Source organism: Capricornis sumatraensis, chromosome 23 (genome assembly GCF_032405125.1).
Source record: "Capricornis sumatraensis isolate serow.1 chromosome 23, serow.2, whole genome shotgun sequence".
In the NCBI taxonomy this organism is placed as follows: Eukaryota; Metazoa; Chordata; class Mammalia; order Artiodactyla; family Bovidae; genus Capricornis; species Capricornis sumatraensis.
This window is the reverse complement of record NC_091091.1, coordinates 16,953,236-16,980,844: the sequence shown is the minus strand read 5'-3', so window position 1 is coordinate 16,980,844 and position 27,609 is coordinate 16,953,236. Positions and strand designations below refer to the sequence as shown.

General features: G+C 37.8%; 1 protein-coding gene across 2 annotated transcripts in view; it reads right to left on the bottom strand.

Moving 5' to 3' along the window:
* Positions 1-27,609, bottom strand: part of LOC138070144 (cytochrome P450 2C9-like) — a 47,396-nt gene that overhangs the window by 3,845 nt on the left and 15,942 nt on the right. Inside the window, exons 4-7 of one of the 2 annotated variants that reach the window (XM_068961232.1) lie at positions 25,134-25,294; positions 23,776-23,952; positions 17,489-17,630; positions 13,259-13,446 (exon numbers count right to left, since the gene is read on the bottom strand). In XM_068961232.1, the coding sequence (XP_068817333.1) occupies positions 13,259-13,446; positions 17,489-17,630; positions 23,776-23,952; positions 25,134-25,294 (668 nt within the window). The remainder of the gene's footprint in view (positions 1-13,258; positions 13,447-17,488; positions 17,631-23,775; positions 23,953-25,133; positions 25,295-27,609) is intronic. The other variant, XM_068961233.1, reaches the window with a different exon arrangement.

Below are 27,609 nucleotides of genomic sequence, written 5' to 3'. Positions count from 1 at the left end.
AGACTGTGAGAAGTACAAGCCGGACCAAGGAACTATCTGAAAATGAACTAACCCCACACTGTCCACAACAGTTCCAGAGAAAGTCTTAGATATATTTTTACTATTATAATTTTTTAAATTAAAAAAATTATTTTCTTTTTTTTTTGTTATTTTTAAGTCCCCATTACTCCTTTAATTTTCATTTTTATAACCTACTATTACCTTGCAAAAAAAAAAAAAAGGAAGAAAGACCCTATTTTTTAAAGAAAACTTCATATATATATATACTTTTTAATTTCTGTGATTTTGTATTTTTCTGTTTGTTTGGTTTTTGTTTTTTTTGTTTTGTTTTTCTTTTTTTTTAATTTTTAATTTTTATTTATTTTACTTTACAATACAGTATTGGTTCTGCCATACATTGACATGAATCAGCCATGGGTGTACATGAGTCCCCAATCCTGAAACCCCCTCCCACTTCCCACCCCATATCATCTCTCTGGATCATCCCTGTGCACCAGCCCCAAGCATCCTGAATCCTGTATCAAACATAGACTGGCGATTCATTTCTTACATGATAGTATAAATGTTTCAATGCCATTCTCCCAAATCATGCCACCCTCTCCCTCTCCCTCAGAGTACAAAAGTCCGTTCTATACATCTGTGTCTCTTTTGCTGTCTCGCATACAGGGTTATCATTACCATCTTTCTAAATTCCATATATATTCTCAAGTGCTCACGGAACCTTCTCCAGGATAGATCACATCCTGGGCCATAAATCTAACCTTGATAAATTCAAAAAAATCAAAATCATTTCCAGCATATTTTCTGACCATAATGCATTAAGATGAGATCTCAATTACAGGAGAAAAACTATTAACAATTCCAACATATGGAGGCTGAACAGCACACTTCTGAATAACCAACAAATCACAGAAGAAATAAAGAAAGAAATCAAAATATGCATAGAAACAAATGAAAATGATAATGCAACAAACCAAAACCTCTGGGACACTATAAAAGCAGTGCTAAGAGGAAAGTTCATAGCAATACAGGCATACCTCAAGAAACAAGAAAAAAGTCAAATAAATAACCTAACTCTACAACTAGAAAAAGCAACTAGAAAAGGAAGAAATGGAGAACTCCAGAGTTAGTAGAAGGAAAGAAATCTTAAAAATTAGAGCAGAAATAAATGCAAAAGAAACAAAAGAGATCATAAAAAAAATCAACAAAGCCAAAAGCTGGTTCTTTGAAAGGATAAATAAAACTGGCAAACCATTAGCCAGACTCATCAAGAAACAGAAAGAGAACGATCAAATCAATAAAATTAGAAATCAAAATGGAGAGATCACAACAGACAACACAGAAATACAAAGGATCATAAGAGATTACTATCAGCAATTATATGCCAGTAAAATGGACAATGTGGAAGAAATGGACAAATTCTTAGAAAAGTACAATTTTCCAAAACTGAACCAGGAAGAAATAGAAAATCTTAACAGACCCATCACAAGCACGGAACTTAAAACTGTAATCAAAATCTTCCAGCAAACAAAAGCCCAGGTCCAGATGGCTTCACAGCTGAATTCTACCAAAAATCTAGAGAAAACCTAACACCGATCCTACTCAAACTCTTCGAGAAAATTGCAGAGGAAGGTAAACTTCCAAACTCATTCTATGAGACCACCATCACCCTAATACCAAAACCTAACACAGACGCCACAAAAAAAAAAAAAAAACTACAGGCCAATATCACTGATGAACATAGATGCAAAAATCCTCAACAGAATTCTAGCAATCAGAATCGAGCAACACATTAAAAAGATCATACACCATGACCAAGTGGGCTTTATCACAGGGATGCAAGGATTTTCAATATCCGCAAATCAATCAACGTAATTCACCACATTAACAAATTGGAAAATAAAAGCCATATGATTATCTCAATAGATACAGAGAAGGCCTTTGACAAAATTCAACATCCATTTATGATAAAACTCTCCAGAAAGCCGGAATAGAAGGAACATACCTCAACATAGTAAAAGCTATATATGACAAACCCACAGCAAACATTATCCTCAATGGTGAAAAATTGAAAGCATTTCCCCTAAAGTCAGGAACAAGACAAGGGTGCCCACTTTCACTGCTACTATTCAACATAGTTCTGGAAGTTTTGGCCACAGCAATCAGAGCAGAAAAAGAAATAAAAGGAATCCAAATTGGAAAAGAAGAAGAAAAACTCTCACTGTTTGCAGATGACATGATCCTCTACATAGAAAACCCTAAAGACTCCACCACAAAATTACTAGAGCTAATCAATGAATATAGTAAAGTTGCAGGATATAAAATCAACACACAGAAATCCCTTGCATTCCTATACACTAATAATGAGAAAGTAGAAAAAGAAGTTAAGGAAATAATTCCATTCACCATTGCAACAAAAAGAATAAAATACTTAGGAATATATCTACCTAAAGAAACTAAAGACCTATATATAGAAAACTATAAAACAGTGATGAAAGAAATCAAAGAGGACACTAATAGATGGAGAAATATACCATGTTCATGGATCGGAAGAATCAGTATAGTGAAAATGAGTATACTACCCAAAGCAATCTGCTTTTTCTTTTTTAATATTTTATTTTTGAGAATCTAACCTCTATTAAAGATTTTTAATTTTTAATTATTGGTATTTGTTATCAACTTTGTACCTTTAAGAACCCAATTTACAGGACCCATTTTTACTGGCCTGATTGCTCTCTCCCCCTTTTGACTCTTCTTTTTCTCCAAAAGGTCCCCTCTATCTCCCTCTTTCCCCTTTTCTTCTCTACCCAAATCGGTGAATCTCTTTCTGTTCTGAGCTGTGGAGAACACTTAGGGAACTGATTATTGGCTGGATCTGCCCCTCTCCTTTTGATTCCCCCTTTTATTCTCCTGGTCACCTCTGTCTCCTTCCTCCCTCTTCTCTTCCATGTGCAACTCCATGAACATCTCTGAGGGGTCCAGACTGTGGAGAGCACATAGGGAAGTGATTACTGGCTAGCTTGCTCTCTCCCCTTTTGATTCCTCTTCTTCTCCTCCTAGTCACGTCTATCTCCCTCCTCCCTCTTCTCTTCTCCATGTAACTCTGTGTACCTCTCTGAGTGTTGCTCACTGTGGAGAAACTTTTTACCATTAACCTCGATGTTTTATCATTGGTGCTGTATTGAAGGTGAAGTCTTGAGACTACTATAAGAATAAGACTGAAAACCAGAGGCAAGAGGCATAAGGCCAAATCCTGAGAACATCAGAGAATTTCTGAATCCAGGGAACATTAATCGATAGGAGCTCATCAAATGCTTCCATACCTACACTGAAATCAAGCATCACCCAAGGGCCAACAAGCTTCAGAGCAAGACATACCACACAAAGTCTCCAGCAACATAACTCTGAGCCTCAATATACAGGCTGACCAAAGTCACACCAAACCCACTGATATCTCAAAACTTATTACTGGACACTTCATTGCACTCCAGAAAGAAGAAATCCAGCTCCACCCACCAGAACAACAACACAAGTTTCCCTAACCAGAAAACCTTGACAAGCCACCCATCCAACCGCAGCCACAGTGAGGAACCTCCACAATAAAGAGGAACCACCTAATGCCAGGATACAGAAACACTACCCCAAACAGAGTAATCTAAACAAAATGAAAAGGCAGAAAAATACCCAGAATGTAAAGGAACAGGATAAATATCCACCAAACCAAACAAAAGAGAAACAGATAGGGAATCTACCTGATAAAGAATTCCAAATAATGATAGTGAAATGATCCAAAATCTTGAAAACAAATTGGAGTTACAGATAAATAGCCTAGAGACAAGGATCAAGAAGATGCAAGAAAGGTTTAACAAGGACCTAATTAGAAGAAATAGAAAAAGAGTCAATATATACTGAATAATGCAATAAATGAGATTAAAAAAAAACACTCTGAAGGGAACTAAAAGTAGAATAAGGGAGGCAGAAGATAGGATAAGTGAAGTAATAGAAAGAATGGTAGAAATAAATGAAACAGAGAGGAAAAAGGAAACATGAATGAAAAGAAATGAATACGACCTCAGAGACCTCTGGGACAAAGTTAAACACGCCAACATTCAAATCATAGTAGTCCCAGAAGAAGAAGACAAAAAGAAAGACCATGAGAAAATACTTGAGGAGATAATAGTTGAAAACTTCCCCAAAATGGGGGAGGGAAATAATCACCCAAGTCTAAGAAACCCAGAGATTCCCAAACAGGATAAACCCAAGATGAAACAACCCAAGACATATATTAATCAAATTAACAAAGATCAAACATAAAAAACAAATATTAAAAGCAGCAAGGGAAAAACAACAAACAACACACAAGGGGATTCCCATAAGGATAACAGCTGATCTTTCAATAGAAACTCTTCAGGCCAGGAGGGAATGGCAGGACATACTTAAAGTGATGAAAGAAAATAACCTACAGCCCAGATTACTGTACCCAGCAAGGATCTCATTCAAATATGAAGGTGAAATCAAAAGCTTTATAGACAAGCAAAAGCTGAGAGAATTCAGCACCACCAAACCAGCTCTCCAACAAACACTAAAGGATCCCCTCAAGACAGGAAACACAGAAAGGGTGTATAAACTCCAACCCAAAACAATAAAGTAAATGGCAACGGGATCATACTTATCAATAATTACCTTAAATGTAAATGGCTTGAATGCCCCAAACAAAAGACAAAGACTGGCTGAATGGATACAAAAATGAGACCCCTATATATGTTGTCTACAAGAGACCCACCCAAAAACAAGGGACACATACAGACTGAAAGTGAAGGGCTGGAAAAAGATATTCCATGCAAATAAAAACCCAAAGAAAGCAGGAGTGGCAATACTCATATCTGATAAAATAGACTTTAAAACAAAGGCTGTGAAAAGAGAGAAGGAAGGCCACTACATAATGATCAAAGGATCAATCCAAGAAGAAGATATAACTATCATAACTATATATGCACTCAACATAGGAGCACCACAATATGTAAGACAAATGCTAACAAGTATGAAAGGGGAAATTAACAGTAACACATTAATAGTGGGAGACTTTAATACCCCACTCACCCCTATGGATAGATCAACTAAACAGAAAATTAACAAGGAAACACAAACTTTAAATGACACAATAGACCAGTTAGACCTAATTGATATCTATAGGACATTTCACCTTTTTCTCAAGTGCTCACGGAACTTTCTCCAGGATAGATCATATTCTTGGCCATAAATCTAGCCTTGGTAAATTCAAAAAAATTGAAATCATTCTAAGCATCTTTTCTGACCACAATACAGTAAGATTAGATCTCAATTATAGGAGAAAAACTATTAAAAATTCCAGCATATGGAGGCTGAACAACACGCTGCTGAATAACCAACAAATCAGAGAAGAAATCAAAAAAGAAATCAAAATTTGCATAGAAATGAATGAAAAAGTAAAACACAACAACCACAAACCTATGGAACACTATAAAAGCAGTGCTAAAGGGAATGTTCATAGCAATACAGGCTTACCTCCACAACCAAAAAAAAAGTCAAATAAATAACCTAACTCTACACCTAAAGCAACATGAAAATTAAGAAATTATGAATCCCAGGGTTAGTAGAAGGAAAGAAATCTTAAAAATTAGGGGAGAAACAAATGCAAAAGAAGCAAAAGAGACTATAGCTAAAATCAGCAAAACCAAAAGCTGGTTCTTTGAGAAGATAAATAAAATTGACAAACCATTAACCAGACTCATCAAGAAAGAGAGAAAAATAATCATCAAATGGAGAGAAATCAAATCAACAAAATTAGAAATGAAAATGGAAAGATGAAAGCAGACAACACAGAAATGCAAAGGATCATAAGAGACTATTATCAGCAACTATATGTAAATAAAGTGGACAACTTGGAAAATATGGACAAATTCTTAGAGAAGTACAACTTTCTAAAATTAAACCAGGAAGAAATACAAAATCTTAACAGACCCATCACAGGGCATGGATATTGAAACTGTAATCAGAAATCTTCCAGCAAACAAAAGCCCAGGTCCAGATGGCTTCACAGCTGAATTCTACCAAAAATTTGGAGAACTAATACCTATCTTACTCAACATCTTCCAGAAAATTGCAGAGGAAGGTAAACTTCCAAACTCATTCTATGAGCCCACCATCACCCTAATACCAAAACCTGACAAAGACGCCACACAAAAAAAGAAAACTACAGGCCAATATCACAGATGAACATAGATGCAAAAATCCTTAACAAAATGCTAGCAAAAAGAATTCAACAACATATTAAAAGAGCATACATCATGGCCAAGTGGACTTTATCCCAGGGATGCAAGGATTCTTCAATATCTGGAAATCAATCAATGTAATACACCAGATTAATAACTTGAAAAATAAAAACCATATGATTATCTCAATAGATGCAGAGAAAACCTTTGACAAAATTCAACATCCGTTTACAATAAAAAAAAAATCTCCAGAAAGCAGGTATAGAAGGAACATACCTCAACATAATAAAAGCTATATATGACAAACCCACAGCAAACATTATCCTCAATGGTGAAAAATTGAAAGCATTTCCCCTAAAGTCAGGAACAAGACAAGGGTACCCACTTTCACCACTACTATTCAACATAGTTTTGGAAGTTTTGGCCACAGCAATCAGAGCAGAAAAAGAAATAAAGGGAATCCAGTATGGAAAAGAAGAAGTAAAACTCTGACTGTATGAAGATGAAATGATCCTATACATAGAAAACCCTACAGACTCCACCAGAAAATGACTACAGCTAATCTATGAATATTGTAAAGCTGCAAGATATAAAATTAACACGTAGAAATCCCTTGCATTCCTATACATTAACAATGAGAAAACAGAAAGAGAAATTAAGGAAACAATTCCATTCACCATTGCAACAAAAAGAATAAAATACTTAGGAAATATCTACCTAAAGAAACTAAAGACCTATATATAGAAAACTATAAAACACTGGTGAAGGAAATCAAAGAGGACACAATTAGATGGAGAAATATACCATGTTCATGGATCAGAAGAATCAATATAGTGAAAATGAGTATACTACCCAAAGTAATCCAGAGATTCAATGCAATCCCTATCAAACTACCAACGGTATTTTTCAGAGAACTAAAACAAATAATTTCACAATTTGTATGGAAATACAAAAAAAAACCTCAAATAGCCAAAGTAACCTTGAGAAAGAAGAATGGAACTGGAGGAATCAACCTGTCTGAATTCAGGCTCTACTACAAAGCCACAATCATCAAAACAGTGTGGTACTGGCACAAAGACAGAAATATAGATATCACCATAATCCAAGTCTATGCCCCAACCAGTAATGCTTAAGAAGCTGAAGTTGAACGATTCTATGAAGAGATGTCCTTTTCATTATAGGGGACTGGAATGCAAAAGTAGGAAGTCAAGAAACACCTGGAGTAACAGGCAAATTTGGCCTTGGAATGCGGAATGAAGCAGGGCAAAGACTAATAGAGTTTTGCAAAGAAAATGCACTGGTCATAGCAAACACCCTCTTCCAACAACACAAGAGAAGACTCTACACATGGACATCACCAGATGGTCAACACTGAAATCAGATTGATTATATTCTTTGCAGCCAAAGATGCGGAAGCTCTATTCAGTCAACAAAAAAAGACCAGGAGCTGACTGTGGCTCAGATCATGAACTCCTTATTACCAAATTCAGACTCAAATTGAAAAAAATAGGGAAAACCGCTAGACCATTCAGGTATGACCTAAATCAAATCCCTTATGATTATACAGTGGAAGTGAGAAATAGATTTAAGGGCCTAGATCTGATAGATAGAATGCCTGATGAACTATGGAATGAGGTTCATGACATTGTACAGGAGACAGGGATCGAGACCATCCCTATGGAAAAGAAATGCAAAAAGGCAAGACGGCTGTCTGGGGAGGCCTTACAAATAGCTGTGAAAAGAAGAGAGGTGAAAAGCAAAGGAGAAAAGGAAAGATATAAGCAACTGAATGCAGAGTTCCAAAGAATAGCAGGAAGAGATAAGAAAGCCTTCTTCAGCGATCAATGCAAAGAAATAGAGGAAAAGAACAGAATGGGAAAGACTAGAGATCTCTTCAAGAAAATTAGAGATACCAAGGGAACATTTCATGCAAAGATGGGCTCGATAAAGGACAGAAATGGTCTGGACCTAACAGAAGCAGAAGATATTAAGAACAGGCGGCAAGAATTCACAGAAGAATTGTACAAAAAAGATCTTCACGACCCATATATTCACAATGGTGTGATCACTCATCTAGAGCCAGACATCCTGGAATGTAAAGTCAAGTGGACCTTAGGAAGCATCACTACGGACAAAGCTAGTGGAGGTGATGGAATTCCAGTAGAGCTATTTCAAATCCTGAAAGATGATGCTGTGAAAGTACTGCACTCAATATGCCAGCAAATTTGGAAAACTCAGCGGTGGCCACAGGACTGGAAAAGGTCAGTTTTCATTCCAATCCCAAAGAAAGGCAATGCCAAAGAATGCTCAAACTACCGCACAATTGCACTCATCTCACATGCTAGTAAAGTAATGCTCAAAATTCTCCAAGCCAGGCTTCAGCAATACGTGAACCATGAACTTCCAGATGTTCAAGCTGGTTTTAGAAAAGGCAGAGGAACCAGAGATCAAATTGCCAGCATCTGCTGGATCATGGAAAAAGCAAGAGAGTTCCAGAAAAACATCTATTTCTGCTTTATGCCAAAGCCTTTGACTGTGTGGATCACAATCAACTGGAAAATTCTGAGAGAGATGGGAATACCAGACCACCTGACCTGCCTCTTGAGAAATCTGTATGCAGGTCAGGAAGCAACAGTTAGAACTGGACATGGAACAACAGACTGGTTCCAAATAGGAAAAGGAGTACATCAAGGCTGTATATTGTCACCCTGCTTGTTTAACTTCTATGCAGAGTACATCATGAGAAACGCTGGACTGGAAGAAACACAAGCTGGAATCAAGACTGCCGGGAGAAATATCAATAACCTCAGATATGCAGACGACACCACCCTTATGGCAGAAAGTGAAGAGGAGCTAAAAAGCCTCTTGATTAAAGTGAAAGGAGAGTGAAACAGTTGGCTTAAAGCTCAACATTCAGAAAATGAAGATCATGGCATCCGGTCCCATCACTTCATTGCAAATAGATGGGGAAACAGTGGAAACAGTGTCAGCTTTTATTTTGGGGGTGCTCCAAAATCACTGCAGATTGTGATTGCAGCCATGAAATTAAAAGGCGCTTATTCCTTGGAAGAAAATTATGACCAAGCTTGACAGCGTATTCAAAAGCAGAGACATTACTTTGCCAACTAAGGTCCGTCTAGTCAAGGCTATGGTTTTTCCTGTGGTCATGTATGGATGTGAGAGTTGGACTGTGAAGAAGTCTGAGCGCCAAAGAATTGATGCTTTTGAACTGTAGTGTTGGAGAAGACTCTTGAGAGTCCCTTGGACTGCAAGGAGATCCAACCCGTCCCTCTGAAGGAGATTGGCCCTGGGGTTTCTTTGGAAGGAAGGATGCTAAAGCTGAAACTCCCGTACTTTGGTCACCTCATGCAAAGAGTTGACTCATTGGAAAAGTCTCTGATGCTGGGAGGAATTGGGGGCAAGAGGAGAAGGGGACGACAGAAGACAAGATGGCTGGATGGCATCACTGACTTGATGGACGTGAGTCTGAGTGAACTCTGGGAGTTGGTGAGGGACAGGGAGGCCTGCCTGGGTTGCAAAGAGTCAGACACGACTGAGCGACTGAACTGAATTAGAACAAAATAGAAAGCCCAGAGATAAATCCATGCACCTATGGACATCTTATCTTTGACAAAGGAGGCAAGAATATACAATGGAGAAAAGACAATCTCTTTTACAAGTGATACTGGGAAAACTGGTCAACCACTTGTAAAAGAATGAAACTAGAACACTTTCTAACATCTTACATTAAAATAAACTCAAAAGGATTAAAGAGCTAAACCTAAGACCAGAAATTGTAAAACTCCTAGAGGAAAACATAGGCAAACACTCTCCAACATAAATCATAGCAGGATCCTCTATGACCTACCTCCCAGAATATTTGAAATATAGGCAAAAATAAATAAATGGGACCTAATTAATATTAAAAGCTTGTGCACAACAAAGGAAAGTATAAGCAAGGTGAAAAGACAGCCTTCAGAATGGGAGAAAATAAAGCAAATGAAGTAACTGGCAAAGAATTAATCTCAAAAATATACAAGCAACTCATGCAGCTCAATTCCAGAAAAATAAATGACCTAATCAAAAAGTGGGCCAAAGAACTAAACAAACATTTCTCCATGGAAGACATAGAGATGGCTAACAAACACATGAAAAGGTGCTCAACATCACTTTTATCAGAGAAAGGCAAGTCAAAATCACAATGAAGAACGATTTCATGCCAGTCAGAATGGCTGCTATCCAAAAGTCTACAAACAATAAATGACGGAAAGGGTGTGGAGAAAAGGGAACCCTTTTACACTGTTGGTGGGAATGCAAACTAGTACAGCCACTATGGAGAACAGTGTGGAGATTCCTTCAATAACTGGAAATAGAACTGTTATACGACCCTGTAATCCCATTGCTGGGCATACACACTGAGAAAACCAGAGCCAAAAGAGACACGTGTACCCCAATATTCATTGCAGCACTGTTTATAAGAGCCAGGATATGGAAGCAACCTAGATTTCCATCAGTAGATGAATGGATTAGAAAGCTGTGGTATATATATACGATGGAATATTACTCGGCCATTAAAAAGAATATTATTGAATCAGTTCTAATGAGGTGGATGAAACTGGAGCCTATTATACAGAGTGAAGTAAGCCAGAAAGAAAAACAAAAATACAGTATACTAATGCATATATGTGGAATTTAGAAAGAAAGTAACAATAACCCTGTATGTGAGACAGCAAAAGAGACACAGATGTATTGAACAGTCTTTTGCACTCTGTGGGAGAGGATGATGGAGGGATGATATGGGTAATGGCATTGAAATATGTAAAATATCATATGTGAAACAAATCGCCAGTCCAGGTTTGATGCATAATACAGGGTGCTCGGGTCTGGTGTACTGGAATGACCCAGAGGGATGGTATAGGGAGGGAGGTGGGAGGGGGGTTCAGGATGGGGAACACATGTACATTCATGGCAGATTCACGTCAATATATGGCAAAACCAATACAATACTGTAAAGTAAAATAAATTAATTAATTAATGAAAAAATAAAATTAAAAAGGAAACATACAGAAAGCATAAAAAAAGTAGAAAAATCATTTTATAACAATTCACCTTAGGGTCACTGACTTAAGCAACATTTACCTATTAATGCTAAAACTGTAGGGTGAATGATACACATGAAATTTATTAAGTTCTAGTACTTTGCCATAGATTTTTATTAATTAAGTGTAAAAAAAAGTCAGAACATAGGCCATGGAAAAACCTGACAGATACTATTTTATTATGTGAACAACAGTGCATAACCAATAACGAGGTAAGTGACATGATGTGGTCTCCCTCTTCCCAACAAATTTCAGTGGGATATGCAAAGCACCTATGTAGTTCTCTTGCCCAGTCATAACTGGAATCTAATTTCTAGAGAATCAGCTTGAAGAATATTTTACATGAGTATTGGCCTGGACACTTCACAAAGTGAAATGTACTGAAAGAAAACAAAGAGGGCAAAGAGAACTCATGTTGGAAGACTAAAAAGTGAAGATAGCCAGATTTCATGCTTGTTCTTTGGCTGGATATTGAATTAAAAAGGGGAAAAAAAGACCATAAAGGATATTCCAGTAAAGGTGGGAAAAATTGAAATACAGGCTGGGGGGACCTCCCTGGTGGTCCAATGGTTAAGACTCATGCTTCCACTGCCTTAACATCTAAAATTATTAATAATTTTAGTCTGTGTCAATGCCCACATTTTACTTGAAAGGGAGGTGTTATATCACTCCAAATATCCACTAGGATAAACTTTTCGTGGAAGAATATAAACATCATCTGAAACTCAGCATTTTCTCATTTATAACAATTGATACTCAACAAAAAGTTATTAGGCACTTCAAAAGCACAGCTAGGTGACCATAAGTAGAAGACGGGAAAACTTATAAAATATGCCCACCATAGGGAATATTTCTCATCTCACTTTATAAGGACAACATTATCTTTATATCAGAAATCTGACAAGAAAATTTTGAGGAAGAAATATAGTAGACCAAAATTCTTTACTCAACAGAGAAGTTCTGAACAAAATGTGGCAAACCAAATTCAGCTGTGTGTATACTTATAATACGTATATTTAGTGGGAAATTAAGGCCATACAATCATAACAATAGTTGCATAAATCAATATGAAAAAATTGTATAGCAATTATAACCTATAAATCATAAAAAACAAAGAGGGTAAATTTTCCTAATCTAATTTTTTAAATCTACCAAAATGTACATAAAACATGCTCAATAGTGAGAGGTTAACCTCCACTCTCCTACAGATCAGAAATAAAACAAAGATGAAACATGGATATTAACCCAGACTACAGGGCAATGTATATAGAAATTGCAATTAATTTAGAGAAAGATTATTAGTAATGATTTTAAAATTAGCAAGTTTCCTACCATTAAAATCACCAAATGATAAAAGCTGATTATATTCCCATATTCCAGATAAAAGAAATAGAAAAGACTAAAAAGTTTATAAAAGCAAGAATGATATTAAGCATCTAGGGGGGAAACAAAACAAAAGATTTGCAAGCCAATCAGTACACTGAAAATTTTTGAGAGAACTATAAACCCCCCAAAACTGGAAGTATAAACCATATTTATTAACACAAAGATAAAGTGAGTCACGATGTTAAACCTTTCTAAATAGATCTAATGTAACACTGATAAAAATCCCAGCAGAGAGCTTTGATAAATTGACAAACTAGTACTAACATTGTTTGGAAAAGTAAACATCTAAGATCAGAAAAACAATATTAACGAAGCAGAACAAATTTGGAAGACTTACACTGCTACCTGTCAAAATCTGTTATAAAGCTTTCTAGACTATCCTGGAAACAATACACAAACTATTGAATTGCCTCACATATGATTTTAGTGCTTCTCTCATCTGTGTTCATTAAGGATTGCACCCATACCATGAAATGGGAATGTCAAGACCACTGAAGTCACTGTAAGAGAACCCAATCTAACCTTGGGGATGATGTAGTTTCTGAATTCAATGTCATGGGTCACCATATGGGGAAGACTGGAAGGGACCAGGTCAATGTATCTCTGGATCTCATGGACCACGGCATCCGTGTAGGGCATGTGGCTTCTGTCCTGCATGCAGGGGCTCCGGTGTCTTCCAATCACATGGTCAATCTCTTCCTGGACCTTAGCTGATAAGAGATAGTATGACTAATGCAAAAACGAAAAACGCATATCACATTTGCATACCAATTCAGGGAACCGTTCAGTTCAGTCACTCAGTCATGTCCAACTCTTTGCGATCCCACGGAACTCAGTACACCAGGCTCCCCTGGAGCTTGCTCAAACTCATGTCCATTGAGTCGGTTATGCCATCCAACCATCTCATCCTTTGTCTCCTTCTCCTCCCACCTTCAAACTTGCCCAGCATCAGGGTCTTTTCCAGTGAGTCAATTCTTCACATCAGGTGGCCAAAGTATTGAAGTTTCAGCTTCAGCATCAGTCCTTCCAATGAATATTTAGGACTGAATTCAGGGATACATGAGGCATTATGAAGGTATTCCAACATCATTATAAACATCAGTTAGGACTCCCCTGGTGGATAAGAATCTGCCTGCCAGTGCAGGGAGCACATGTTCAATCTCTGGTCTGGGAAGATTCCATATACTGTGGGGCAACTGAGCCCATGCCTTGCAATTACTGAGCCTACATGTTGTAACTACTGAAGCCTGCGTGCCCTAGAGCCTGTGCTCTACAAGAGAAGCCATCACAAGGAGAAGCCTGAATGCAGTAACTAGAAAGCAGCCCCAGTCGCTAAAACTAGAGAAAGCCCACATGCAACAACAAAGACCCAGCACAGCCAAAACTAAATGAATAAATAAACAAAAATTAAAACAAAAGTCAGTTACATGCCCAGAACTACACCCAGACATAGAGAGAAAATGACCGTAATATAGATGTATGTACGTTTCCTACAAACTGTGCTTAAGATACATCTATACATATCTCTATATTAACATACATGATAAAACAAATGATGAACTGTTTCAAAATAGAAACAAAACATAACCTCAAGAATTATAGTCCTTGCTGGAGGAAAAATAGGAATCAGATGTTAATTTTTAACAAAATAATATAGAGGTAGAAAAGTTAAATTATACATCTTTTTGTGTATTTGTACAATTTGCAATGATACTCTTTTCATCTTCCAATTTCCATAAGCTACCACACTGAGTGTTCTAGCAGTTTCTTCTGAAATTGATGCTATATTTCTAAATAATAATTCACTATTTCTATTTTTAACATACCTATTTCTAGACAATATTGTCCTGTGGGAGATGAGAATTTATTAGTATAACTCCATCTCCACTTCATACAGAACACACATAACACACATAATTCCTGTTACTCCATTTCCCCCAATATATTTAGATCACAATTTTTGGCTGTTAAAATTTCATTTTATCATCATTCTGGCTACATAAACAAAGCTTCCTGATCAGACAACTATGATTATGTTTCATTTTTTGTATTTTCTTGGACTTAAATATGTCTCTTTATTTCATCTTATAAATTTCTGCATTTTGATCTAGAATTATTTCCAAATACTGAGATAAATATTCCAAACTCCAAATAATTGTTTTCCTTTTATAAGGAAATCTCAGATCATCAATCACTTCTCTTTTGTTTGGTGTCTCCCTTCATAGCTGCTTTATCTAATCCATTTTGAAGCAGGTATTTTCTATGCCTGATACCTAGCTATAGCCCTGACACTTTCATTCTCCTTCATGAGTTCTCAAGATTTCTGGAGCCATGACTTCCTGTGACATGACTTCAGGAATTTGGATGAGAAAAGGGAAAGAGTGGGTAAAAATTTTGTCAGACACACTGGTCTGAAAATACCCTTTATAAAATCAATACCCAGTTTGATAGTTGCTCTTGAATTCTGATGCTGTTGTGAACTCTAATCCTTTATCTATGACCTGCTACATTTCCTGAAAGTTTTTGCAGTTTTCTCTTTTATCCTGGTGTTCTGAAATTTCATGACCCTCTGTCTTGAGGTGAATGTTTTTATTTCATTCACTCTGTTAGACATATCAAGAGAATTATCTATCTACCTGGCAATATTTAGAGGTCTTTTATCCAGAGTGTTCACTCTCTTGAGTTTTTCTCTTGCTGCTGAATTTCAGGAAGCAGGATGCAGAACGGAGCTGAGTCTGAATTCAAGATGTGGATGCTTCCCTAAATTTTCTTCCATGCTGTGACCTCACTGTTTCCTCCTGTCTCTGCCCAGTGTCCTGGGCATAGGGCCTCTTAGATTCCACTTCTCTAGAGAGATCCACTTCTCTCATCCTACTGGGGGAACACAGTGATCTGATAAAGTGAAAGTGTTAGTGTCTCAGTCATGTCCAACTGTTTGTGATCCCATGGACTGTAGCCTTCCAGGTTCCTCTGTCCATGGAATTCTCCAGGGAAGAATACTGGAGTGGATTACCTTTCCCTTCTCCAGGGGATCTTTCTGATCAAGGGATCAAACCTGGGTCTCCTTCACTGCAGTCAGATTCTTTACCTTCTGAGCCACTGAGGAGTTGTCAAAGAGTTGTGGCTAGGTGAGCTACTTTTATCAGCCTTTGTCTCCCCCTCTTCTGTTTGTCACCTGCTACTTCTAAATGCGGAAACTTACAGGCTGGTAGGGATATAAACAACTTTTCCTAATTATGTATCTTCCTTTTCTGATATTTAGGGCACAACTTAATCTTCTCTGTGCTGTGCTTAGTCGCACAATTTTGTCTGACTCTCTGCAACCCCATGGACTGTAGCCCTCCAGGCTCCTCTGTCAATGGGGATTCTCCAGGCAGGAATACTATAGTGGGTTGCCATGCCTTCCTCCATGGGATCTTCCCAACCCAGGGATCAAACTCAGGCCACATTGGAGATGGATTCTTTATCATCTGAGCTACCAGGAAAGTCCAAGAATACTGGACTGGGCAGCCTATCCCTTCTCCAGGGGAACCTTCCTGACCCGGAAAACAAATCTGGGTCTCCTGCATTGCAGGTGGGTTCTTTACCAACTGAGCTAGCAGAGAAGTATCTTCCTTTTCTAATATTTAGGATACAACTTCATCTTCTCTACTGATTTCATTATCACCCCTCAATATGTTCTCTGTGTTTTAGAAATTTGTTAAAGATCTATCTGTTGCTGTTTCCTGGCTTCTTCTTGTCCAACTTTAGAAGACTGATTCTCATCTGTAATAGTTCATAGTCATTGTAGAGACATCCTGACACATGACAGGAGATTGTTTCTAAATTGCTATGAATAATCATAACTCTTTAAATGTAAATGTCTTATATAATGTTCTTTGTAAAAGATAAAACTATAGATCACCAAAGTTCTTATTTTGGCAAGCACTGTTTCTCTAGAACCAGACTTCTGGACTAATAAAATACCTTTACAGGCACCTTAAACCTGAATAGTACAATTTCTTGTGAATCTAAATTTTTAGATCACTTCCCAGAAAGTAGACGTTATGTCTGGCCACCTCACTAAATTTCTAGGATTTCCATTTAGGCTTCAGTATCATGGACTCTATGGACGTGAGTCTGAGTGAACTCCGGGAGATGGTGATGAACAGGGAGGCCTGGCGTGCTGCGATTCATGGGGTCGCAAAGAGTCAGACACGACTGAGTGACTGAACTGAACTGAACTGAAGGAGAGTATCCAGAGAAGGAAATGGCAACCCACTCCAGTATTTTTTCCTGGAGAATCCCAGGGACAGAGAAGCCTGGTGGACTGCCATATGGGGTCACACAGAGTCGGACATGACTGAAGCGATTTAGCAGCAGCAGCAGCAGCAGCAAGGAGAGCTTCCATTTTCCCTCTAGAAAACTTTAGAACATTGCATTTTCAGAATGAAGTGGCAACAAATTGGCCTTTCCATAATAAACACATTATGCAGCCCCAGGCCAATTCATGCTGGGATTGCCTGCTACACATGACCTCCCATGAAATCCAGATGCTGCTTTATTGCTTTTATTTTCCACAGTGTTTCACTCCTGTCTGTCATCCTCCTGTATTATGTAAAGATGTCCCAATACATCCCTTCATTAAAACTGAAAACATTAAGCTGCTCAAACAGAAATTTACATAATTCTCTAAGAGCAACAAGATGGAAAACACTCCCAGTCTCTTTCCAATGTCTCTTCTGCAGTCACCCTGCTCACCATGTACCATACCTGTGACCTCTGGGTGCTTCAACAGCAGGAGGAGCCCATATCTCAGAGTGGTGCTTGTCGTCTCTGTCCCAGCTCCAAACAAATCAAATACAGTGGTTGTCAAGTTTTCCAAAGTAAACTCCAATTGTTGATTTTGTTTTTCCTAGGAATGATTTGATAAAATTGTTTGACAAGCTAGTTTATCAGAATTGCCCTTAATCCAAAATAGCTCATGGTGTTTTAAAGTTAAGGCAACATACAAACTACTGGGCAATTATAGGGAAAAAACCACTGTGTAGAAAAACAAAATACTGTAGATCAGTTGACTTAAATGTCATTTTCTCCTGCCTTATTCCTCATTTGCCTAAAAGTTCCATTCATCAGCCTTTTCTGCATTTAAGTAGTGGTTCAGATAATAAAGAATCTTCCTGCAATGCAGGAGACTCAAGATTGATTCCTGGGTAGGGAAGATCCTCTGGAGAAGGCAATAGCTTCTCCATCCCCTGGATATTGGAATGGCTACCCACTCCAGTATTCTTGCCTGGAGTATTCCATGGACAGAGAGAAGCCTGGTGGGCTACAGTCCATGAAGTTGCAGAGGCAGACACAGCTGAGTGACTAACACATTCACTTTCAGGCTATGCAGCTTAATTTTTGCCAGCAAGATATAAATAGAAGCTTACTGGTACACTTCCTCTTTCTTACTCAAAACAAGTATTTGATAGATTGAAAGTGATTTCCATACAAATGGAAATCAAAAGAAAGCTGGAGTAGCAATATTCATTTTGGACAAAATAGACTTTAAAATAAAGACTGGGATTTCCCTGGTGGTCCAGTGACTAAGATTCTGCACTCCCAATGCAGGGGGCCCAGGTTTGATCCCTAGTTGGGAAACTAAATCTCACATGCTGCAACTAAGTGTTCACATGCCACAATTAGAAGATCCTGCATGCCACAACTAACACCTGGCACAGCTAAATAAATAAAGATAAACAAATAAATTAAATAAATACTGTTATAAGAGACAAGGAAGGACATAATGATCAAGGATCAATCCAAGAAGATGTAACAATTATAAGTACATATGCACCCAACATAGGAGCACCTCAGTTTGTCAGGCAAATGCTGCTGCTGCTGCTGCTGCTGCTGCTAAGTCACTTCAGTCGTGTCTGACTCTTTGCGACCCCAGAGATGGCAGCCCACCAGGCTCCCCCATCCCTGGGATTCTCCAGGCAAGAACACTGGAGTGGGTTGCCATTTCCTTCTCCAATGCATGAAAGTGAAAATGAAAGTGAAGTCACTCAGTCGTGTCCGACTCCTAGCGACCCCATGGACTGCAGCCTACCAGGCTCCTCCATCCATGGGATTTTCCAGGCAAGAGTACTGGAGTGGGTTGCTATTGCCTTCTCCCAGGCAAATGTTAACATCCATTAAAGGGGAAATCTATACTAACAAAATAATAGTAGGCAACTTAAACTTACAGCACTGGACAGATCATCCAGACAGAAAATTAAGGAAACACAAGCCTTAAATAACCCATTAGACTAGATAAACTTACTGTCCTAGATATTAATTGGAAATTCCATTCAAAGGCAGCAGAATATACTTTTTTGTCAAGCACACATGGAACATTCTCCAGGATATCATCTTGGGTCACAAATCAAAGCTCAGTAAATTTTAGAAAATTGAAATCATATCAAGAAACTTTTCCAACCACAAGGCTATGAGATTAGATATCAGTTACAGAAAAAAAAAATGTATAAAACACAAACAAATGGAGGCTGAACAATATGTTATTAAATAACCAATGGATTGAACATGACTGAGCACGCACCCACCACATTGCAACCAATGGTATTATACATGATATTATACACAGAAAATCCTAAAGATGCTACCATAAAACTACTAGCGCTCATCGATGAATTTGGTAAAGTTGCAGGATACAAAATTAATACATCGAAAAGAAATCCCTTTCATTCCTATACACTAACAATGAAAGATCAGAACAAGAAATCAAGGAAACAGACTCATTTGCCATCACACCTAAAAGAATAAAGTAGCTAGGCATAAACCTACCTAATGAGGCAAAAGATCTGTATTCAGAAAACTATAAGATCCCAATGAAAAAATCAAAGATGACATAAATAGATAGAGAGATATATCATGTTCGTGGATCAGAAGAATCAATATTGTGAAAATGACTATACTACCCAAGGCAATCTACAGATTCAATGTTCAGTTCAGTTCAGTTCAGTTCAGTCACTCAGTCGTGTCCAACTCTTTGCGACCCCATGAATTGCAGCACACCAGGCCTCCCTGTCCATCACCAACTCCCGGAGTTCACTCAGGCTCACATCCATCAAGTTGGTGATGCCATCCAGCCATCTCATCCTCTGTTGTCCCCTTCTCCTCCTGCCCCCAATCCCTCCCAGCATCAGAGTCTTCCTATGAGTCAACTCTTTGCATGAGATAGCCAAAGTATTGGAGTTTCAGCTTTAGCATCATTCCTTCCAAAGAACACCCAGGACTGATCTCCTTTAGAATGGACTAATTGGATCTCTTTGCAGATTCAATGTAGTCCCTATCAAATTACCAAGGGCATTTTTCACAGAATTAAAGCAAGCAAACATAAAAAGCACTTGACAAGTAAAAGTGAGCAGGCTGTTTTAAATACTGAGTAGAAGGGACTGCTAACATGCAAAAACACTGTGAACCTGTCCTTAGGCCAGTATTAATTTCACGATGCATTTGCAACCTCCAGTGGTCCAGTGCCATGTCTAATATTAAGTAATAAACACCCTCAAGGGAGACCAAACACTCTGAGTGAGTATACTTTTTAGAAAAAGTTATCGTCTTTGACTTTACACAAGCTATAAGCTTGTCAATTCAAAACTATTCTAAAATCAGTTAGAAAGGCAGTGAACTCATAAAACAGTACTAGTATTTTGATTTCTTGAATTGGATTTGAAGATAAAGTCGTTATGTGTACATAGCCTATCATTCTTAGGCTATAGAAAATACTGCTGAAAGGAATTATATAAAACAATGTTGAAAGATTAAAGAAAACCTATATAAATAAAGGGCTTCCCAGGTGGTGCTAGTGGTAAAGAACCCACTGGCCAGTGCAGGTAGATAGAAGAGACACAAGTTTGATCCCTGAGTTGGGAAGATCTCTTGGAGGAGGGCGTGGCAACCCACTCCAGTATTCTTGCCTGGAGTATCCCATGGACAGGGGAGTCTGGCAGGCTGCAGTCCACAGATAGTACTGAAGTGACTTAGCATGCATACAAATAAAAAACCTTCCTTGATATAGATCAAAAGCACTCAGTATTATTATGATAGCATTACTGACTTAATGTCACAAAGAAGGCAGATAGGAAGTTTCAAAAATCCATCCCTCCACTGAAATAACAACTGGCCATGCACAAAGTGTCTGAGCAACTACTTTGGGACTCTGGAAACTAGTTAGTTGCAGCTGATGTGCTTAAGTGCAGTGTCTGATAAATGTGACATCTCCCATGCTGACTAACATTCCTCATAACCCAGTTCCAAGGCAGACAGTTATGGAGAGTGTGGACTTTATTTGTGGTGTAGCCAGCGGATCTCAGAACAGGAAACTGGACCACATTCTTCTACATTGGAGGCTGGCACAGAAAGCAGCCATTGTTTCAATCTCCATGACTTTCATTGAAAACATAAAGAGAATGCTTTCTTTTCCCATTTACATTTAGGTACAGGTATTTAAGAGAATCTCTGTAAGGTCACTGTCTGACTATGGAGATAACAGAACAGAGAGTCAAGTGACCACACAAGATAAGAAAATAGTCTTGGCAAAAGTAATCTAGAAAAGTCACTACACAAAGGAATTAATACAGTCTTCATCAAATAACAATAACAATTGTTAGAAGAGTGTAAAATCTTATTTCCAGAGTTACCACATTACATTATATAAATTATGTAAGTATGGTCCATTAACAACTGAAAAAAAATTAACACAAACCACTGTTGAGGAAACCCAGACAATGGATTTACTAGATTAAAAACTATAAGATAGATGTCTTAGGTATGTGCAAAGATATGAAGGAAGCCATGTATGAGGAACTAAGAATATCAGAAAAGTATAAGAACAATTAGGGAATATCAATAATGAGAACAGCATTGTAATGAAGAACCAATAGAAATTCAGGAGCTAAAAGTACAATACCATAAAAATTTAAAAACTTACCAGAAACTTTCTGGTATTGTACTTTTTACAATAAAAAGTAGTACACTGAAGTAAATCATTCACTACATCTAATCATTATAAACTGTGTAGATAAATATCCTATTTATAATGGAATATAATATAGCCATAAAAAGGAAGGAAATCCTGTCATTTATGATTGCATGGACGGGACTTGAAGGCATTATGCTAAATGGAATAAATCAGGAAGAGAAAATAAAATATCATATTATCTCACATATACGTGGACTATGGGCTTTCCCAGTGGTGCAGTGGTAAAGAATCTGCTTACCAAAGTAGGAGACACAAGAGACCTGGGTTCGATCCTTGGGTCAGGAAGATCCCCTGGAGTAGGAAATGGCAACTTATTCAGTATTCTTGCCTGGAGAATCCCATGGACAGAAGAGCTTTGTGGGCTACAGTCCATGGGGTCACAAAGAGTTGGATACAACTGAGTGACTGAGCATGCACACATATGTGGACTATAAAATAAAAATCTGAACTCATAAATGCAGAGAACACATTGGTGACTGTCAGAGATGAAAAGGGGTCAAAATGAATGAATGTGGTCAAAAAGTACAAACTTCCAGTTGTAAAATATAAATAAGTCCTAGGTATATGCTATACAGCATGATAACTGTAGTTAATACTATATTGTAAATTTGCAAGTTGCTAGGAAGGTAAATCTTAAAAATTCTTATCACAAGAAAAAAATGCAGTTATATGTGAGATGAATGTTAATTAGACTTATCTTGGTGATCATTTGGCAATACATGCATATATTGAATCTTTATGTTGTACATCTAAAGCTAATATGTTATATGTTTAATATATTAATTCCTCAAATTAGAAATAAAAATCTACATTGTCTACAAGAAAGTCACTTAAGACCCAAATACACAAATATGTTGAATGTGAAAGAAGAAAAAAGATATTGCAAGACTGAGTAGCCAAATAAAGTCTTAAGAAGGCCTGTCCTCAACAGAAGCTAGTTAACCAGAGCCTCACCTGCTGGGGTTTTATCAGACACTAACCAAACTGAGGATAGAGAAATATCCCATCCAGTTAGCTCTAGCTGTGGGAGAAGTGAAATTCTCAGCTCTGGCCCACTCTCGCTTTCCTGCCCCAGCTAAGGAGGGAAAAAAACACTGAGGAACACACATGAAGTTAAGAGTCCAGAGGCATAGGCTCACTAAAATTTTGCGATCCCTAGCAAAATCACTTTCTTGGTATAAATTGACAAGTTTATTCTAATATCCACATGGAAGTTTAAGAGACCACAAAAGCCAAAACAATCTTTAGAAAGAACAATAAAGTTAAAGGACATCTCAATTTCAAAACTAACTACAAAGCTAATAATTAAGACCGCCAGATGATGTGATACTGACATAAGGACTGACAGAGATTATCAAAATAGAATTGAAATTACACAAATAAACCCCCACATTTTGAGTCAACTGATTTCTAACAAGGATGTCAAGATGATTCATGTGGGAAAAACAGTCTTTTCCACAAATGGTGCTCACAGATACCAACTTCCAACTCCGTATCTATGTCATCCATTTTACTTTACACTCAATTAAGGTTTCTCTCTTCCATCCACCTACTCTTTCCCATCACACTTCTCTGCACTGCTGAATACAGCATATACCCATCTGAAATTCCCTCCCCTGTCTTTCAATGCAAATATATTATTATATTTCCAACCACTGGACATACAGGAAGGCCAGCTGCCTTAAGTCATTCTTTTCCATTCCCTCACACAGTGTGTGCAATTACCATGACCATTTTCATATTACAGCATGATATTTTGTATTTTCTCAAAATAATAGGATACAACTTAGCAAATAAGCAACAACTTGTTTGTAATTGTTTACATTTCACCTGAGGTGTCATTCTGTCTCTCTTTGGGTAGATTCTTATTACACAAAGAGCAGGATCAATTTTTCTACTTATCATGCACACAATATGTATTTAAACTGCTTGACAGCATTGCTTCCCTGACCATTAAAATAACTCTGATAAATACAGAACTAGTCAATGAGCCACAGAATGCACAATCGGTCAGATATTAACATTTTACCTGCTCCATTTTGATCAGGAAACAATCAATATAGTCCCGAGGGTTGTTAATATCCAGGGATGCTTTGTGTTCCATTGCTTTCTCCAACACATAACTTTTTAAACCAGCAGCATTTTTAATTACTTTGTTATGACTTCCTGGTAAATAATCAATGAGTGCAGGGAAACTATTGCAAACCTAGGAGAGAAACAATTGTTTATTAAATAAAGATCACTTTAATAATACTTCTATACCATATGCCAAAACCTTGTCAGAAATGATATTATAAGTATTAATATAATATGGTCTCTGTATTGAGGGAAATTCTTACCTTACAGGTACATAATTTGCTATACTGATAGATATCTATGAGGGAGAACATTCTGACCAGGTATCAAATATGATAATCATTTCCTATAATTATATATTATATGTATAGTATACAAGCACTGTTATAAAAATTATCTCATTTTCTTATATCAATCTTCCCTTCTACCATGAAATATGGGATGGCATGAAATACTATGACTCACATTTTGTAGATGACAAACAACAGTAGTTAAAAGAGTTTGGACAATCTGATATACGGTCCAGAGCTGGTCCCAGATGTTTCTACTGTTGTCTCATAGACTCAAACATAAGATCATATTTGAGTACTGAAAGAATACTAAAAACCACGAAACTTAACTCAGTGTGATAAAGTCACTGGCCCCCAGAGCAATTAAGTGACCTCTGCAAGGTCACATCATTGTCTTTTAGGTAGAGGGCAGAACATGTCAGCTCAGCAAAGGTACACTTGTGATGTTGGTTTGTGGTTCCTACACCAAACAACCCCAATCACCTTTGGCATCCTCAAAGCAATTATCTTGTCAGTTAAGATGCCAACTGAAGCACCAAACACTCCTATCCTAGTCAGTGTCCCCTGGCAGTACTCTCCCCCATTGAAGGAGACGTTCTTTTCCTTTCCAAACACAGATATTTCTGCCAACTTAACGTGCCAAAGAAGTCCTTAAGTGGTGACTGGGTGACAAGGTTTGTGGGCAATGGAAGGCTTTCCAGAAAGACATGGACATCCTTCTACTGCTGTAGGCATGCTTTGAGGAAGCTACCAAAATAGTTTATGGAAAATGGCTTTGAAAATTGGTGGGGAAACCACTGAACAGTGTCAATAGGACTGAATTACAATTCTGTATTCTGGGCACAAATTTTCCTGTCTATCATTAAAGGGCTCCACCATCGTCCCCAGATGAGCACTCCATGATGCTAAGCTCTGGGCAAGACTGTGCTGTTCACACATTAACCTCACAGCTTGGTGTATCTGGACCTCATGGAGAAAAGAGCAGAAATGATTCCTAGAGAAGAAAGGACCTGGGCCTCACCTGAACCCATGGAGAGCTCAGAATCTTGAGGATTTCATTCAATTTTTCCATTAGATCTAGAAAAATCGGATCTTTATAATCAAAACGGTTCTGGAAAATAATGGAGCAGATCACATTGCAGGGAGCACAGCCCAGGATGAAAGTGGGGTCACAGGGCAACCCTGAAGAATAACAATTTGAACACATCATTAAAACATACACGAGACATTTGTATTTAAGACAACAGGTAAAGGTAATTTTAGAAACTCTAAAGCAATATTTTGGGCTTCCTTATGGCTCAGCTGGTGAAGAATCTGCCTGCAGTGCAGGAGACCTGGGTTCGATCCCTGGGTTGGGAAGATCCCTTGGAGAAGGAAAAGGCTACCCACTCCAGTATTCTGGCCTGGAGAATTCCATGGATAGTCCATGGGGTTGCAAAGAGTCGGACACAACCGAGTGACTATCATTTTCACAAAGCAATATTTTACCAGCTAATTGCCTTAATAGCAAAGTATTCCACATGCATAAAATCAACACATCACTTTTACCTTAACCTGAGTAGGTCATTTCACCTACATTCACCTATGTAAATATGGTTTTTGGGAAAAAAAATCAATTAAAATCCACTGCTTTAACATGTACTCTTTTCACCTAAGGGGCCTGTTAAGTTGAAGTGGGGGGGGGGGGGGAGAAAGAAAACAGTTTAAAAGACTATTTTTATATCATTTAATAACCTAAATTTATCAGCACTGAATATTATCTGTTTGCAAAGCCTGTAGAAAATATAGCACTGATAAAGAAAAAAGAGAATAGTTGAGAACCTCAAAATGCTTTATGTAATGAATAGTTGAAAGAATCATCTCTAGAATCAACATGGAAGTTAAACAGAGACTGTAGGTGATTTCACATATTTAAAGGAACAGATTTTTTTTTTTGTCTTTTTAAAAAATAAATTGGAGGTTAATTTAAAAAGCAGCAAGCATCCATGCTGTATGAGAAAAAAACTAATACAAATGAACAATCTTGGCCACCACAACATTGTAAAGCAAAAATCCTCCAATTAAAAACAAATAAAATAAAATAAATGAGAACAAGAAAAATAACTTTTTATAAAATGGGTTTCTTGCCTAAAATATAAATTGTTGTTATTGTTCAGTCACTAAGTCATGTCTGTCTCTTTGTGACCTCACAAACTGCAGCATGCCAGGCTTCTCTGTCCATCACAATCTCCCTGACTTTGCTCAAGCTCATGTCCATTGAGTCAGTGATATCATTCAATCGTCTCCTCCTCTGTCACCCCTTGCCTTCAATTTCCCCCACCATCAGGGTCTTTTCCAATAAGTCAACTCTTTGCATTGGGCTGGCCAAAGTATTGGAGCTTCAGCTTCAGCATCAGTCCTTCTAAATCATATTCAGTATTGATGATATCACTTTAATGACAGAAAGTGAAGAAGAACTAAAGAGCTTCTTGATGAAGGTGAAAGAGGAGAGTGAAAAAACCTGGCTTAAAACTCAATATTCAAAAAACTAAGATCATGGCATCTGATCCTACCTCTTCATGGCAAATAGACTGGCACAAAGTGGGCACAGTGTCAGATTTCATGCTCTTTAGCTCCAAAATCAGAGACTGCAGCCACAAAATTAAAATATGCTAGCTCCTTGGCAGAATAGCTATGTCAAAGTGAGACAGTGTTTTAAAAAGCAGAGACAGTTTGCATTCCCACCAACAGTGCAAGAGGGTTCCTTTTTCTCCATACCCTCTCTGGTATTTATTGCTTGTAGACTTTTGGATTTCAGCCATTCTGACTGGTGTGAAATGGTACCTCATTGTGGTTTTGATTTGCATTTCTCTGATAATGAGTGATGCGAGACACCAAAAGAGACACAGATGTATAGAACAGTTTTTTGGACTCTGTGGGAGAGGGAGAGTGTGGGATGATTTGGGAGAATGGCATTGAAACATGTATAATATCATATATGAAACGAATTGCCAGTCCAGGTTCGATGCATGATACTGGATGCTTGGGGCTGGTGCACTGAGACGACCCAGAGGGATGGGTACGGAGAGGGAGTTGGGAGGGGGATTCAGGATGGGGAACACGTGTATACCTGTGGCAGATTCATGTTGATGTACAGCAAAACCAATACAATATTGTAAAGTTAACCTCCAATTAAAATAAATAAATTTATATTTAAAAAATAATAAAAAATAAAAAGCAGAGACATCACTTTGCCCACACAGGTCCATATAGTCAAAGCTATGGTTTTTAAAGTAGTCATGTATAGATGTGTGAGTTGGACAATAAAGAAGGCTGAGAGCTGAAGAGCTGATGCTTTGGAACTGTGGTGCTGGAGAAGACTCTTGAGAGTCCCTTGGACAGCAAGGAGATGAAACCAGTCAATCCATATTAGGTGATCTGATATTCCCATCTCCTTAAGAATATTCCACAGTTTGTTGTGAGCCACACAGTCAATGGAGAAAAGGAAAATTTTACCC